The sequence below is a fragment of the Geotrypetes seraphini genome, chromosome 6, assembly GCF_902459505.1.
Source record: "Geotrypetes seraphini chromosome 6, aGeoSer1.1, whole genome shotgun sequence".
NCBI lineage: Eukaryota > Metazoa > Chordata > Amphibia > Gymnophiona > Dermophiidae > Geotrypetes > Geotrypetes seraphini.
Window position 1 is genome coordinate 180386158 of NC_047089.1, and position 17791 is coordinate 180403948.

The window sequence follows — 17791 nt, forward strand, 5'->3', positions numbered from 1 at the left end:
GACTGGTGTCTCGTCTGATCTGCGATCCCAGGCGGTGGGCCCTTTCAAGACGTACTGGCCCTATGGATGAGGTAGATGTAAACTCATCCTCTAGCCAGCGCTCCAATACCTCCAGCAATCTGCGATCTGGTACCATTTCAGGAAACCCCAGGATCCGTAGATTTGAGCGACGAGAGCAATTCTCGAGATCTTCAATTTTTTCGGACTGTGCCAGAACTTGATCCTGCAAGGCTTCCAACTCCGTCGTATGTGCCATCGCCGTGTCTTCTACAGCGGACACCCTTTGTTCCAACTCCGTGATGCGTGTTGCCGCTTCCGAAAGGATTTGTTCTAAGTGGGTAATTTGCGCTTATAAATGATCCACTTACGGAAGGCCAATCACCTGCACCACAGCAGCCTTGATATCACTCAGAGCCACCTCAGTTAATTGGGATACCGTCGCTGACGCTGTCTCCGCCATCTTAGGTTCAGTAGGCTGCACACGTTCCCGGTCTTTTTTTGTTACTCTGGCCAACATAGAGTTCTGAGACCTCATTAAGTATCTGTCCATTTGGTCCCACAAGGAATCCGAAGGTAAGTACATCACAAAAGTGACTGAAAAAAGTAATTATTCGTTCAATATGACAAGGTAGCCCAGGAACAAGCAAAGCACCCGTCTTTACCCGCTCATTGCGTCATGTGACTCCTAGTCTTTCTACTTTATGAAAGAGTAAAAAATCAATTCATTTTTACCTATTCTACATCACTCAGGATTTTATAGACCTCAGACATACTGCCCCAACACAGAACAAGTACAAGATAGGGCAGTAGTATTACAAGCTTCTCTCATATATAGTGCTCCATCATATGAGCTACCCTCATATAAATTGCCCCAACAGAATATATGCAGCACTGAAAAGTTGTCTCGCCATAGAACCTGTATAACCTGCACAGTTGCTGGACAAAATGGAGCCCAGTACAAGGGATGCTTTTGTCACCTCCTTCCCTTTTGAGTTTGCTTGCATACAGAGTCATAGACCTGTGATTTGAACCTCTGTTTTGTATATTCTAGATCTTAGCTTTGTATGTAGTTTCAAGTTTCTCAAGTGTTTATATACTGCCTATCAAGGTTATCTAAGCGGTTTTACAATCAGGTACTCACATATTTTCCCTATCTGTCCTGGTGGGCTCACAATTTTTCTAATGTACCGTGGGCTATGGACTGAGTGGCTTGTCCAGGGTCACAAGGAGCAGTGCGGGGTTTGAACCCACAACCCCAGGGTGCTGAGGCTATAGCTCCAACCACTGTGCCACACATATATCTGATTTGTTTTGTGTATTCTTGCTTTGGGGAATGGATCCATGCATATTCTCAAATGCATTCTCTTCACCTACTGAAAAATATTTTGTCTTTCAAACATGTGGCTCTTCCTCCTGTTCACTGCACCCTTTCTATCATGCCCTTGGTTAGAGAGGCAGAAAATAGCAGAAAATAACCAGAATAGTGATGAAGGCCACAGGACCTCCAGCCTACGTGTATGGCCCAGGGATCTCAAAGGGCCATCATTGACCCCTGGGCTTTGCATTGTATATTATTTATACCTTTAATAATAATAATAATAATAATAACTTTATTTTTGTATACCGCCATACCCAAGGAGTTCTAGGCGGTTCACATTTGTTTATCAAAAAAAAAATTACAAGTGGTTTAAAACAAGTGAACACTATTAGAAGCAAGTAATAAATTACAAGTGGTTCGAAACAATTGAACAATATTAGGAGCAAGGAAGTAGTTGAGGTTAGAGAGAGAGGGGAGAGTGTAGGTCAGGGGGGGGTTGGAGGTGAGTAGGCTGGGAAAGAGAAGGTGGAAGGGTGCAGGAGGAGATTGTTGTTCATTGGAGAGGGGTGTTAGGTGTCTTGTCCATGGAATAGGTGAGTTTTGAGAGATTTTCTAAACCCGAGGTAGGTGGGGGCCTCAAGGACAATTTGGGCTAGCCATGGGTTCAGTTTGGCAGCCTGGAAGGTACTGGAATGTCTTTTTCTTTTCCCTCTGTTTTTGTCTATTTTTCCCTCCTTTCTCTCTCTCTCTCTCTCTCTCTCTCTTATTTTCTCATATTCCTCAACACAGCCACCCTACTTGTTTATTTTCTATCCGTTTTGTACAGGATGGGAGTATAGTGTGGGATTGGATAAGTCTTCAATTTCTAAATCCTGGCATTCAGCAGAGAAGACATATCATACTCACCGCCGACGGCGCTGGGTGAGAACAAGGTTCCGTGAAATAAATCAGAAGAAATCAGACATTCAGATTGCCTCCTTTCTAAACCTGGTATGTTGCCATCTACAAACCACAGGCTGAAACTACAGTTATTTATTTATTAACACTTTTTCAGAGATCTCTTCTTATCCCTAAGGATGCAACTGTCATCAAAGTAGAACAGAGCTCCTGTTATTACATTATGAACATGAGCCAAGGTGCAAAGCCCAGGAATGAGCACTCCATCCTTCCAAAACACCTTTGGGGCATTCTATATATGGTGCAGAGTGCTATTCTGTAAATGCTGCTCCAGGTTGAGTACCATTTACAGAACAGTGCATAGATCCCATTTATTCACCATAAGTTGGGAACTGGTATTTACACCAGCTGAAACCTGATGTATATGCTGAACCCAACTCCAGGCAATTTGGCACAAAAATGGGGCTATTCTATAACCTGACTTGTAACTTTTAGATAGAGAATGACATGGGGGAAAAATTTGTCCCCGTCTCCACGACCACCATCCCTGTCACAGCCCCGTCCCTGTGACCACTGTCCCCGCGACTATTATCCCCGCAGCATCCATACAAGCCTCAATACTGCAATATTTAGCTTATTCCTTCCATATAAATCAAAGTTCTGGTTGCTGAACTAGAGAAAGAGATGTTCAGCTGGCAGGGCTTTGTTTATAAATTTTTATAAACACAACTAATATACTACTTTATCCTAAAGCAAAAATAAATAAATAGAACTTTTTTTTTCTACCTTTGTTGTCTGGTTTCTGCTTCCCTCATCTTCTCATTCAATTCCTTCCATCCACTGTCTGTCTTCTCTCTGCATCTTCCATTTGCTCTGTTGCTGTGGCTTTCCCTTCACCCCCCCCCCAATTGGTCTGACACCCATCTTCTTCCCTTCGCTCCCCCATAGTCTGGCATCTCTGTCTTCTTCCCTTCCAGCGTCTTCTCCTCACTCTCTGTTCCCCATTTCCCTTCAGCGTCTTCTCCCCACTCTCTGTTCTCCATTTCCCTTCAGCGTCTTCTGCCCACTCTGTCTTCCCCATGTCCTTTCAGCGTCTTCTCCCCACTCTGTCTACCCCATTTCCTTTCAGCATCTTCTCCCCACTCTGTCTTCCCCATGTCCTTTCAGCGTCTTCTCCCCACTCTGTCTTCCCCATTTCCCTTCAGCGTTTTCTGCCCACTCTGTCTTCCCCATGTCCTTTCAGTGTCTTCTCCCCACTCTGTCTTCCCCATGTCCTTTCAGCGTCTTCTCCCCACTCTGTCTTCCCCATGTCCCTTCAGCGTCTTCTCCCCACTCTGTCTTCCCCATTTCCCTTCAGCATTTTCTCCCCACTCTGTCTTCCCCATATCTTTTCAGTATCTTCTCCCCACTCTGTCTTCCCCATTTCCCTTCATCATCTTCTCCCCACTCTGTCTTCCCCATGTCCTTTCAGCGTCTTCTCCCCACTCTTTCCCCATGTCCTTTCCTTTCCTCCATCACCCTTCCCTCTCACCACCTCACTGCCCTTCGGCACCCCTTGCGCGGCCCCCTCCCTTCTTCCTACCTACCCGAATCTATCTATCTATTTCCCTCCCTCCCCTGCATTTTGAGTAACTTCTTCAAAGCTGTCGGAGCCTGTAAGTTGCATCAGAGGAGAAACTTCTGCCCACACACGCACGCTACTGCTTGCAGACTCCGACGGCTTTGTGAAGAAGTTACTCAAAACACGCCGCGAAGGTAAGGGGTAGGTAGGAAGGAGGGAAGTGGCCACGCACGATTGATGATCACGCGCGTTCCCTCCCTTAACTGCGAGGATAAGACCATTCACCGCTCCACGGGGTGGTGGATAGCCTTGTCCCCATATCCGCAGTGAGCACTTTTTCCTCCCTTACTGCTTCGGCGGGTTACCCGCGGCTAGCCACGGGTAACAACCACCATGTCATTCTCTACTTTTAGGAACACCCCTGCCACTCCCCTGTCCCTGCCCTCTTTTGAGTTATATGCTAGGGGATTTAGATGCACGGGATTATAGAATAGAGTTTGAGGAGGTGCACATGAAATTATTGTAAAAAAAATCAATTGCCTCGAAAGCTAATTAATTAAGATCTGCATGCAAATTATGGTACCAAAATCCCTACACCATATATAAAATCCAGGCGCTTATGTACTATCATTGTTGTAACTGAGCTCATGAGTATTCCTGCTGTATAATAAAAAGAGGGATCAAGCTGCTTGGCATTCATCTTTATAATAATTACAGGGATTGAACCCTGGGAGCACCTGTTCTTTGGGAAGTTCCCACTGTATAGTAAACACAGAAACACTGCTTCTGGGAGTTCTAAAGAAGTTTTTAATTAATTGTCCAGCCATCATGTTTCCTTCTTATTCATACTTTATTTTTCATCAAGTGTGTTTTATTGTCTATTCATGACGTTTTTAATAAATGACAATTTAAACATAAAAGCAATGTGAAAGAGGTATAAAATGTGTACAAGGTTGGCTAATAAATTAAACTGATTTATTTGAACTATGTACAAGGGCCTAATCATAAAACAAATTAAACTCTTAAACCAATACTAATGCAGTTAATTCAACAGCGTTTATATACTATTCAGATATTCAAATCCTTTGTTTATAGTCTCTTAATCCTTTAACTCTCAGTTCAAATCCAGCATTTCCAAAACCTTTGAGCCCCTTTCAGTTCTGATTGCCACCAGATGTAGATGTAGGCTCCTCCTAAACTTCTTAGCGTAGTCACTAGATGGGCATGGCTGTGTACCTAGATCCCTCCTTCCCTTTCTAATCTTCCTTTGCCCCCAGTCCCCAAGTTCTCACCCAATCCATAGAAGCTTTTAGGGGTAGGTGGGTAATGTCTCTCCTGACTGGAGGGCCTGCCCCTGTGGCAGCTTAGCTCTGAGGGCCCTGGCTCTCCCAAGAACACTCCACCTCCACCGCTAGTCTCCAGGGAGCTTTCTCCCTTGTTGGATTGGTAGTACCAATTGTACCCCAGTGGCCTGGTGCCTCCGAAGAGCTACTAGTGTCGATCTGCACTCTGGTAGCATTCCCCTCCTTTGAGAGGAGCCTCTGGGGTAGCCCTCAACAGGGCTCCCTCTAGAGGGCTGTCTCTGCTCATATCAGCCCTCAGGCACCAATAGTGCCTCCGCAGGCCCTTTCCTTCTGCCCTGAGCTGCTCCTAAAGACCACTTGCCTTGAGCCCAGCTCTCAAGATCTGTTAGTTTTCTGCCCTAAGCTCTCTGCTCCCAAGGGCTGATTGTTTTGGGCTGCGAAGAGAACAAAAGTGATCAGCATTCTGACGCCTGGGGTCGCAGTGCCCAGGCAAGGTCGACCAATGGATGAGAACGCTGTCCGGTGGCGTCACAAAGGGGGCGGGATAGAGCCAGATCAGGAAGGCGTTCCTTAAAGGACGCTTTCGCTGCTCCCGCCGATTTCTTAGCCTTTTTCTAGCACCGGATTTTCTGCTGTGTTTTATAGAAGCTTATAATGAAGAGAAGAACCGTAGCAGTGGGTACCAAGGGCAGGGCAGGGGTGTGTGTCAAAAAAATGATGTATGTGTGTGTCAAAAAAATGAGGGGGGGGGGGGAGTTAAAAAATGATGGGCCCCGGGTGTCACATATCCTAGGTACGCCATTGGATATGACTCTATTCAGTGCAAACTCATACATTATAGACTAGTTCTGCATGCTGGCTCTTTTATCCCCACCATTTCTTCTCCCTTCTGAACTTGTGTGGAGTAGATATCTACTTCTGTTACACTGATTCAGCTCGCAACCCCACATTCATTTGAGCCCAAAAACTTTATTCCCATTCATTAAATAAACTCTTAAAATGCATAACATTTCACCCAAGTGCTGGAGTGTTCATCCCTCAGTGCATGATTTGCACTTAACATAGAGAAATGCAAGGTCATGCATGTAGGAAAAAAGAACCCGATGTTCAGCTACAAAATGGGGGGATCATTGCTAGGGGTGAGCAACCTTGAAAGAGACCTGGGGTGATGGTGGGCTCAACATTGAAAACATCGGCACATTGTGCGACAGCCTCAAAGAAAACGAACAGAATGTTGGGTATCATTAAAAAGGGTATCATAACCAGGACGAAGGAAGTCATCATGCCGCTGTATCATGCAATGGTGTGCCCACATCTGAAATACTGTGTCCAGTACTGGTCGCCGCACCTCAAGAAGGACATGGCAGTACTTGAGGAGGTCCAGAGAAGAGCGACTAAATTGATAAAAGGTATGGAAAACTTTTCATACGCTGACAGGTTGAAAATACTGGGGTTGTTCTCCCTGGAAAAGCGGAGACTTAGAGGAGACATGATAGAAACCTTCAAAATCCTGAGGGGCATAGAGAAGGTAGACAGGGACAGATTCTTCAGACTGTGGGGAACCACAAGTACTAGGGGTCATTCGGAGAAACTGAAAGGGGATAAGTTTAGATCAAATACTAGGAAGTTCTTTTTTACCCAGAGGGTGGTGGACACATGGAACGCGCTTCCAGAGGATGTGATAGGCCAGAGCACATTACAGGGGTTCAAGGAAGGTTTGGATAGGTTCCTAAAGGATAAGGGGATTGAGGGGTACAGATAGAAGTAGAGGTAGGTTATATAAATGGTCAGGAACCACTTCACAGGTCACAGACCTGATGGGCCGCAGCGGGAGCGGACCGCTGGGCGCGATGGACCTCTTGTCTGATCCAGTGGAGGAAACTTCTTATGTTCTTATATGGAGTTACCCACTCCCTCTGCACACTCAGCCATGTAACTTTCATAAATTGGATACAATCCTCTTGCAGTCAGCTAAGGGGCAGACAGAAATCCCTTTTCAGTTTTTAACAAAGATAGTTGCTGGTTTCAAAGCCACTGATCACAAATACAGTGGAAGCTTGGTTTACGAGCATAATTTGTTCCAGAAGCATGCTCGTAAACCAATTTACTCGTATATCAAAGCGAGTTTCCCCACAGAAAGTAAGGGAAACTCGCTTGATTTGTTCCACCTCCCATCCCCCGCCCCTGGCCACCAGCGCTGCTCCACCCCACCCCATCCCCAAAAGACCTACCCACCCCCGAGGTCACTGGTGCACTTCCACATCTCTCTCCCCCCCTGCGAACCGGCATGGCGAACTGGCATGGCCCCCCACCCGCAAATGCGGCCCCCGTCTGTAAACCGGCATTGCCCTCCCTCGCAAATGCCCATCCTCCCACCCACGAGAGAACGAGAGCCAGAAGGCCTTGAGCATGTCGGAGGAGAGGCACGATCTTTGGGCACCGGCACCTCCTGTGGTTTACTGCTGTGTGCCGGTGCCACATTGGGGAGTAAGCTTTCAGTTTGAGCGGGCGGGAGATGGCAGTTCATGTGGGGGAGGGGGGGTGGCGGACGTTCGCAAGGGGGTGATGCCGGTTCACAGGGGGGCAGCGTTTGCGGGCGGGGGGGCATTTCGGGTTAGTGGGCCGGGGAGAATGTTTTGCTCGTTTTGCAAAACACTCGCAAACCGGTGCACTCGTAAACCGAGGTTTGATTGTACCTCTTTCTAAGCTCTGTCAGAAACTTACTCCCATGAAGTTTTCATATAGAACTGTGGAATTAAAATAATGTTCACAATCAGTGCTTCCTATCATTGCTAATAATATTTGTCGGAGATATATTGAGATGTATCTAAACTTTATACTTTTCAATTAAGGTGCCCTTTTACTAAAGGTAGTTAGGGAAATTCATCAAAGGACGCTACCGCATTAGAGCTCGCTAACGATTGACACCCATTATATTCCTATAGGCATCTTTAGCATGTAGTGCACACTGATCCTTATTTATTTATTTATTCACTTTTCTATACTGTTCTCCCAGGAGAGCTCAGAACGGTTTACATGAATTTATTCAGGTACTTAAGCATTTTTCCCTGTCTGTCCCGGATGGCTCACAATCTATCTAGTGTTCCTGGGGCAATGGGGAGATTAAGTGACTTGCCTAGGATCACAAGATGCAGCTGAGGCTGTAGCTTTAACCACTGCGCCGCACTCTTCCTTAGTGAATTAGTGTGTGCTAACAGGGTAGCACCCTTTGAATTCTCCCTTAACCTCTTAATGTGCAGTTAGTTTACTCTAACAGGCTACTGCAGAATGTGTTAAAATATTTTGCTGTAATTTGCCTGTTTATATATAATAGTGCCTATTGTTTTTATTTATTTTTAGGAGGGACCTGACAAGTGCAGAGAGTGGGTGTTCCCACATTACCTAGCTAGCACATTAGGATTATCACATGCTAACTGGATAATGCAGGGTTAACGAGGGAGCACATAGGGCTAGATTCACTAACCTGCCCGATCGTGCCCGATCCGTGGCTGGCCGATGAATTCACCAAGGGTCAGCATGCAAATGGTGGCGATTGGAGGAACGCCCCCTACCGACCAGATGGATCACTAGTGAGCGATCCTGTAGCATGCGCAGACCATCTTCTTTGCCTGTAGATGGTCTGCGCATACTTACAGAGCTGTGAGCTGCTTTTTTTTCCTTTTTTAATACTTCGCGAACTGGCAGTTTTAACCTGCTTTAAACCCGTGGGTTAAAACCATGGGCTCACACTGCAGGGGAAGGGCAGGTGAGTTGGGGTGGCAAGACAGATTTGGGGCGCAGGGCGGCGAGTCGGGGTGACAAGATAGGAGAAGTCAGAAGACAGCAGGAAAGGTCGTCTTCTTTTTTGATCAGCTAGCCAAGTCGGTGTTCTTGAAAAAGTTTAGTGAATCGTGTCCTTCCTGCTTTGCATTCCATTTCCCCTCATTTCCGCTCATTTGCATGCGCAGATTGGAATCGGATAGGCCACGAGGTTAGTGAATTGGGTTGGGGTCGCAAACCGATCAGTACACAATTGGTAAGCTTTGTGAACCTAGCCCTTAATGTCTCCTAAGTAGGAGGCAGTAAATGCAAAAAGGAAAAGGTCAATAAAAATGCTGTGTTAAATCTACGCTTAGTTCACAGGAAAGACCCACATTAGAAAGCGCTAAGCGCAGATTTTATCTCACTTTAGTAAAATGGCCCTTAAGAAAAAAAAAAGAAAGGGCTAGATTCACTAACCTGCTCGATCGCGTCCGATCTGTGTGCGATCTGTGGCAGGCCGACCAATTCACAACGGGTCCATATTCAAATGGGGGCGATCGGAGGAACGCTCCCCACCGATGACATGGATCGCTGAAGAGCGATCCTGACGCATGCGCAGATCATCTGCTTTGCCTGTAGATGGTCTGCGCATGCTCTCCACGCTGGAAACTTTTTTTTTTTTACCCCCCTCTGCCTTCTGTCCAAAATGTGTTGCCGAATTAGCATGAGCTATACATTTCCCATGCTTGCAGGAAATGGCTGCCCAAAGTTTAGGCTCTGGTGGGGGTGTTTGCCCTAAGAGGTGAAAGGGCTGTAGACTGCTTTTTACTTTTTGCGAGCCTGTGGGTTTAAAGCGGGTTAAAACCACGGGTTTGTGTTGCATGGAAGGGCGGAGAGTCGGGATAGAGAAAAGAGTCGGGGCAGGGGAGAGAGTCGGGGCGGCCAGCATGAGTCGGGGCAGAGAGCGCAGGGCGGCACGTAGGACAATCGCAGCAGGGAGCAGAGAGCTTTTTTTGTCAGCAGAAAGCAGGAGATGCTTTACTCTGGGTAGAGAGCAGGGCTGGTGGTAGTTGGCTGGGATTTCAGGGCAGCACTGGAGCAAAAGAGTCATCAGGGTCCTCAGCAGTCGCTTGTTTTGGGATCAGCCAGCCCAGTCGGTGTTCCTCTTTTTTTTTTTTTAGTGAATCGCTGCCTGCCTACATTTGCATGCCGTTCCCCCTCATTTGCATGCGTGGATCATATCGGTATGGGAGGAAGGTTAGTAAATCAGGTCGGGGTCGCAAAGTGGTCAGGACACGATCAGTGTCCTTAGTGAATCTAGCCCAAAGTCCATTCAGTTTTTAGTTTTGTTTTAGATCCAGGTACAGAGGGTAATTCTATGTTTTATTTATTAAAAATGTTCTGTCTTACAATATAAGACCACATAAGAGACCTGCTCACAAGTTTTTAAATTGCCCACGGCACTTTGTATTAACAATCAGTTAACTAGATAATGAGGGTGAATTATCAGTTTCTGGGGAATAACCTTTTGGATTTCTCTTAGGTCTTAGGACTTTGATGGGGACAAGAAAACATTTGTGTTATCCAAAGAACAATTCTGGATTTATACTTTGTTTATATATGCCGTACGGCATGAACGAGTCAGTTGAATGGCTTACAGCAACAAATTTCAATTGCAACAAATTAATTGACCAATTGCATTACCTAGATCTTAAAGCATGAAGTCATCACATTTCACGCTAGAATAGGCATTGCCCAGAATACTTCCTGGTTTTAAAAGCAGTCACATCTAGTTTTTCCTGTAGTCACAGTGTTTTTGAGATGGCGTATTTGTGATGACAGCGGGTTGAACTTCTGAGCTTGCCCCTGAGGAAGAACACGAAACAGGGGATCTCTGTAGGGCATTCAGTTAAGGCACCTTTTATCATTGTGAAGTAAATGGTGCTTTGTTTACCTCATTGGAATGACTACGAGATGGCATTGTATTTTCCAAAACCAGACAATATTTTTATTGTTAGTATAAAGACTTACAAAATTACAGCAACAAAGGCATAGCAGAAAGAAATATATTGTCAGTTCAGAATATGCAATGGAGAGTAGAACTTACACCCATATGCCGAGCAGGGGGCTAGCATGTCCCTGCTGGCATACCCAAGTGAATTTCTCTCTAGTTTATCCTGTGATGCATGGATTGTTATATAGAGAAATTCTTCCTTCGTTCCAAAAAAAAGCACATCCCCGAACTCTGGTCATGTACTTCCCTATTGGTACAAAAATGTATACCTAACTATTCCTCCCTCAGTCCACGGCTCTCTCACTTCCCCCCCACCAGGAGAGGGGCCCGAGCAGAAACAGAGAATTCTTGGTGAACTTTATTCCTCCAGCTCTGAGATCCTTATCACCTTGCAGATGCTAATTTGTGGTTTTACAATTCTGTGCATCTTCAGGATGGTGTCCTTGTAGATAGTCTTATGCAGAAAGTTGGCAAGGGTGACCTCCAGCCCCAGCTGTGCTTGGTTCCCATAACTTGCTTCAGAGACAGGCAGCAAATGTCCAGCTTGGGTAAGAGTACCCTGTCTTGGTATCAGGCTCCTACGTCTCTTACTCCTCTTTCATCCTGCAGGGAATGTTGCTTGTTATAAATGTTTTATGGCTTTCCACGGTGCCTGGCATATGTGAAGTCATACAGCACTGATAACAGTTCAGCAGAACCTTGGAGAAGTATCCTCCCAGCAGGGAATGGAGACAGAAACTTTGCAGCAAAGGCCAGCTGGGTTAGCATTTCAAAGGATACATGTGTTCACAGACAGCAAGGTACAGGCTGGGCCAGGCTATAGGAAAATATAGGTTAAAAATGTCTTTAGGTTCCAGCATACACAAGTGAGGCCAGTATGTCCAGTTTATCCATCTGTATATCCAGGTTATCCATCTCAATTGGGACATGCAATCATCTCCAGATAAGTTAAAGCAACCTGTTTATTAATGGTTGCAACTTTTTATATTGATTGTTTCCACTTAGGAATCACAGTGACACATATATTGAATGTTTTAAAAGTTTTTCACTGCACAGAGCACTTTTGATTTATTATATAAAAGAAAAAATGATGGTGAATAGATAGATGATGTTTTTGGGTAGTGCGCTTTGTGGGATATACCCGGGTGTAAACCTAAGAGAAATCCAAAAGGTTATTCCCCAGAAACTAATAATAATAATTTTATTCTTATATACTGCCATACCCAACGAGTTCTAGGCGGTTCACATCAATTAGGTTAGGATCCGCATTGACATGCAGATTAGAGAATGACACGGTGACGGTTTACCCGCGGCCACCGCATTTAAGCCGCGGGTCACCGCCGAAAACGGGGAAGAAAACTAGCAATCGCTGCGGTGACGGGGACAAGGCCATTCACCGACCGCGGAAACGGTGAACAGGTTTGTCCCCGTGGGCCAATGTACCCCCTTCTAGGAACCGCTATTTACCTGTGTTTCACCGTGCTCCTCATTTGTCAGATCAACCCTTCCTGCCAATCGCAGCAGAAGGGTACCCAACCCCTCCTGCCGGTCCTCCCAATGGCCTCCCCTAAGATCGCCGGCAGGAGGGTACCCAACCCCTCCTGCTGGACCCCCCCCCCCCAACGAACCCTCCCACCCCGGAACCCCCTTAGTCTTACTTTCCAAGTTGGACCGGACAGCTCCTTGCTCGTCTGGCCAGCAGGCCTGCCTCCGTCCAAATGAGGCGGGCCCGCCCCTCCCCTCCCCTGCCTCCCAATGGCCTCCCCTAAGATCGCCGGCAGGAGGGTACCCAACCCCTCCTGCTGGACCCCCCCCCCAACGAACCCTCCCACCCTGGAACCCCTTTAGTCTTACTTTCCAAGTTGGACCGGACAGCTCCTCGCTCGTCTGGCCAGCAGGCCTGCCTCCGTCCAAATGAGGCGGGCCCGCCCCTCCCCTCCCCTGCCTAACCCACAGGATCCTAGGGCCTGATTGGCCCAAGCACCTAAGGCCCCTCCTATAGCGGGAGTGGCTTTAGGTGCCTAGACCAATCAGGCCCTAGGATCCTGTGGGTTGGGCAGGGTAGGGGCGGGCCCGCCTCATTTGGACGGAGGCAAGCCTGCTGGCCATACGTGTGAGGAGCCGTCCGGTCCAACTTGGAAAGTAAGACTAAGGGGGTTCCGGGGTGGGAGGGTTCGTTGGGGGGGGGTCCAGCAGGAGGGGTTGGGTACCCTCCTGCCGGCGATCTTAGGGGAGGCCATTGGGAGGACCGGCAGGAGGGGTTGGGTACCCTTCTGCTGCGATTGTCAGGAGGGCCGTTGGGGGGGTCTACAGGAGGGGTTGGGTGCCCTCCTGCCGTGATCGCTGGGGGGAGGGGAGACTTGCAGCCGTAGCCGCGGTCACTATGCTAATCACGGCAGCATTTAAAGTACATGTCGTGTTTGTTTTTGCATTGCTAGCCCCAGGGGTGGTGGAAGATTAGTGATTGAAAAACTGTATGAAAAATAACTATTTAAAATTTAGTGATCAAAATGTGTCAGTTTTGAGAATTTTTATTAATTAATTTTTTCTCTGCGTGTTTTGTTTTTGTATAGTTATTAACTAATATTTAACTAAGTTTTAAAGTTTTAAAGAATGTTTCCTTTATACGTAAATAAAGAAAAGTGAATGGGATTGCAGTGGCGGTGACGGGGCGGTGAATGGGGTGGCAGTGGCGGTGACGGGGCGGTGAAGAGGATGGTGAGACGGGGACGGGGCGGTGACGGGGATGGTGAGACGGGGACGGGGCGGTGACGGGGACCAATTTTTTCACCGTGTCATTCTCTAATGCAGATTTACAACAATTTATTAGATTAACAACAAAATTAGCCAAGCTTGGCAGATGAAGAAGGAAGAGGGTAGAAGAGAGGGGGGAAAGAAGCGATTGTGAAGGAGGAGATGAGCCGAGCGAAGGCCAGGCGATTGCCGGCAGGGGACGATTAAGGGTCTTGTTTGCTGAATAGGTGAGTTTTGAGTAGTTTTCTGAAGCCGAGGTAAGTGGGGGCCTCAAGTATCATTTGGGCTAGCCATGGGTTCAGCTTGGCTGCTTGGAAGGTGAAGGTTTTGCATAGGAATCTTTTAAGATGACACAGCTTTAGCAAAGGATAGGCAAACAGCTGAATTCTGCGGGATTTCTTTTTGGTGCAGTAAAGGTTGAAGTGGGGATTGATGTAACTGATAATTCACCCTCGTTATCTAGTTAACTGATTGTTAATACAAAGTGCCATGAGCAATTTAAAAACTTGGGAGCAGGTCTCTTATGTGGTCTTAGATTGTTTTGACCCCTTCCTACATTCATATGAGGTTTTGAATACATTTGGACTATCTTGCAATATTCCATGATTCTAGGCAATAACAGTTACCCGCTCCCACTTATCTGCAATACTTATAGATCACCATGTTACACATGGATCACTGGAACTTAGTTGTGCAAATATACTTGTGCTAGCTCTGTGGCTGGCGGTGACGGAATAATCGCGACCAGACGCCAGTGCGCCGACAATCCAGCACCGACAATTCGGCGCAAGACAGAAGTGCGCGGGGGAAAAAGTAATTTTTAAAGAGCTCCAACGGAGGGTTTGGGGTGGCAACCCCCCCCCCCCCCCCACTTTATTGGTTAGTGTTCGCGCTGCCATTATAGAGAAAACGGAACTTTTTCCGAAAAAAATCAGAAAAAGTTCAGTTTTCGCTATAATGGAGGTTTCCAACCCCCCGAACCTCCCTCCAACAGCAGCACGAACAATAACCAATAAAGTGGGGGTGTTGCCTCTTTAAAAATTACTTTTTCCCCCGCGCGCTTCTGTCTTGCGCGCCACTGTCTATGAACCGTGGCTGGCATACTGTAACTGCTTGCACCTAACTCCTAGGCATGTAATTTTACTGTCATGTTGGTGTTCTATAAAGAAAAGTAGGCAGCTACATTCCTGTATAGAATACAGTAGATTCTTACCAGGTGCCCAGTTATAGAATTACCTTCACAAAGGATTTGGATTTGAGCAAGATTTGACTCCATAACTCAATTTTTACTGTGAGTGTAATCTCGGAACCCAGTATTCAAAATGATTTAACTGAGCACTCAAGAGACACTCAAGTTAGCTATATTGGCTACTTTGAATGATAGATGCCACTTTGTCTATGATATTTTATAAAGACATATAGGGCCCCTTTAATTAAGCCACGGTAGAGCATTTTAACATGGGCCAGCAAGATAAATGTTCCGATGCTCATTCAGTTCCTATGAGCTTCAGAGCATTTACCTCGCTAGCCCGCGCTAAAACACTTGATAAAAAGGGTCCTTAGATTCCTACTTAGCCTTCACACCAAGGGAACCTGGTATAATATTACCTTCCATGAGCATTGTTTTATGATGTTTTTATTGCTATAAACTCTTTTCCATCAAGTTTGGACTGAAATCAACATTTCCAGTGCAATAGGGATGGTATGCTGAACCACTGCAAGCACTGTGCAGAAGATCAGTCACAGTTTTCCACTCTTCCTCCTTCCTGGACTGTGCTGCCCCCTTTAGTTCTTTCTTCTGCAAGTGAGCATGAAGGTGTCTTTCTGATTGGCTCGGTTTATTTATTTATTTTCATTGTATGGTGTTTTTGCAGATTTTTTTTTATTATTTCAAAATTTTTATTTTATTTTATTTTAACAAAGACACAAATTAAATACAACAGTCAGAGCACATACAAAACTTGTTCAAAACTAAAGATAAGATAGTCATCCGCGGGGTTCTGCACAGAGACTAAAGAACTCAACAAGACAATTCAAAAACCAAAGTTTGAGCCGGTCAGAAATGTGTTCAGGGAGTTTCTCCATGTCCCTCCATCTCCTGCCCTTTCATTTAGGGCTCTTGCCAGCTTTGATACGAACTGATGGGGGTAGCAAAGCCCAGAGAGAAGAAGGAGTGAAAAGCTGCGATTGACATCTTCTGCGCAGTGCTCACGAGCACACATGGATATCCCTATCGTACAGCATACCAGCCCTATCTCCTGGAAAATATATTATCAAGGGAAGAACCTAATCTCTTTTTATCAGTCCTTACTAGTACACCGTGCATTTAGCCTTTGAATTATCCAGGCTTAGAGATTTGCTCATGCCCTGGATCATCCTGCTCTAGAGGCTACAGACTGTTTCAGGCAATAGGCCTGATGGGCCGCCGCGGTTGCGGACCGCTGGGCAAGATGGACCTATGGTCTGCCTCAGCGGAGGCAACTCTTATGTTCTTATGACTATCCTACAAACCACCCAGTCTTAAAGGAGACAGATTCTTTATTCCTCTGTCCTTCTCTTGAATCATCAATTCCTATTGATGGCAGGTTCTGTAGCCCTGTGTCCATAGCCCAAGCTGTAGTCCTTCTATGGATTATCTCTTGACTTTTTACATTTTTGCACTCATTTCAGAATCTCTTATTCTTTTCCTTATAGCAAACAAATGCAGATAAGAAGCCTGTTGATCCCCCTCAGGATGTATGGGAATATGCACCGTTATGTGGCTGGAAATTTCACCTGAACCCACACACCAATGACATGTTCCGCCGTCGCTGTTGGCGTAGGATGCTCATACCGAAGAAGAATATAGGCTCTGCTGCTGTCTTTCTTTTAGAGGGTTCTTTGGTAAAAAAAATAATTTGTGCCTTATGGTTCTTAAAAGAGCTAGGGCTCCTTTTACGAAGGTGCACTAGCAGTTTTATCGCACCCACCGGATTAGCGCACTCTATAGCACGCACTAGCCGAAAATCTACCGCCTGCTCAAAAGGAGGCGGTAGCAGCTAGCGCGTGAAGTAATTTAGCGCGCGCTATTCCGCGCATTAAGGCCCTAGCGCACCGTCGTAAAAGGAGCCCCAAGAGTGGCTAATGTAGAGTAATAGAGCAGTAGATGAGGATAAAAGTTAACAAAGGAAAGACTTTCAGATTTCTATGCATTCTTTGTCAGTTGCTTAGTTCTCTAGTTCTTCAGAATTTCAAGCATTACAAAGGAGTCAGTTCACATTTGGCAGTGAATGGCTACTTCTACTTGTAGCTGAGCAGAAAGCCAAGAAAGATTTTTTGGACTCTTGTCCATCAAAGACAATGTTTATATTAAGCGTATGGATTATGGCATTAAGAAAGAGGAGGAGATGAGCCCAAGAATGACTGACTGCCTCTAACATTCAAACCTCCCACTTCAAGGAAATGAGGTCCTAGTTCCCCATGATTCTACAATAGTTGGTGCATAAGTTCCCCATGATCCTACAACAGTTGGTGCATATGTGTTGCAGAATTACATAAAATGACCTCTTTCATCCTCTCACTACAGGCACTGGCCTTCTCATATCTCTCTTCCAATTCCACTCTTTCCTTCCATTATAAGCACCAACCTCCTCATCCATGCCCCTCTCCTCACCCATCAGCTGACACTGTTTTTTTGCCTCAAATCTGTCTCCCCTACCTCATCAACACTAACCAGATTCCCTACACATTAGTAGAGGCAAGCTCTGAGCCTTTTATGATCTTGTGAGTTTGGCTGATAAAATGTGCCACACAATAAGCAGAGATACACAGCTTCCAGGAAGCATCACAGTTGCAGAAACAAGTGCCACTGCTAAACGCAAAGAGTCAGGAGTGGGGAAGTAGAGGTGGAATGTGATAATACTGGTGGGAAAAAGGAAAAATACAGTTCATGTACAGGGAGAAGGAGAATTGGCAACATCTTTGGGGGAAAGAAGAGAAAAGACAACATGATGAGGAGGAGGAGACAAGATATTTAAAATGAAGGGTATAGGAAATAGGACAGAGTAAGAAAAAGAGGAGATACCAAAGGGAAAGAAAAAAATATGAGAAGAAAAGTTGCACAAGTAGAGGAAATACGTAAAAAGAAAGAATAAAGGAACACAGAAAAGGAGAATATATAATAAGTGGGCTGGGGGTGGGAG

The 17791-nt window shown here is 45.9% G+C and overlaps 1 protein-coding gene across 10 annotated transcripts in view; it reads left to right on the top strand.

Moving 5' to 3' along the window:
- Positions 1 to 17791, top strand: part of FER1L5 (fer-1 like family member 5) — a 363329-nt gene that overhangs the window by 179675 nt on the left and 165863 nt on the right. For 9 of the 10 annotated variants that reach the window (XR_004539782.1, XM_033947691.1, XM_033947688.1 and 6 more), the window contains 2 exons: positions 2145 to 2308; positions 16305 to 16493. Coding sequence is in view for 9 of the 10 variants with exons in the window: in XM_033947691.1 (XP_033803582.1) it covers positions 2145 to 2308; positions 16305 to 16493 (353 nt within the window). In the remaining variant the exon portion in view is untranslated. The remainder of the gene's footprint in view (positions 1 to 2144; positions 2309 to 16304; positions 16494 to 17791) is intronic. The other variant, XM_033947694.1, reaches the window with a different exon arrangement.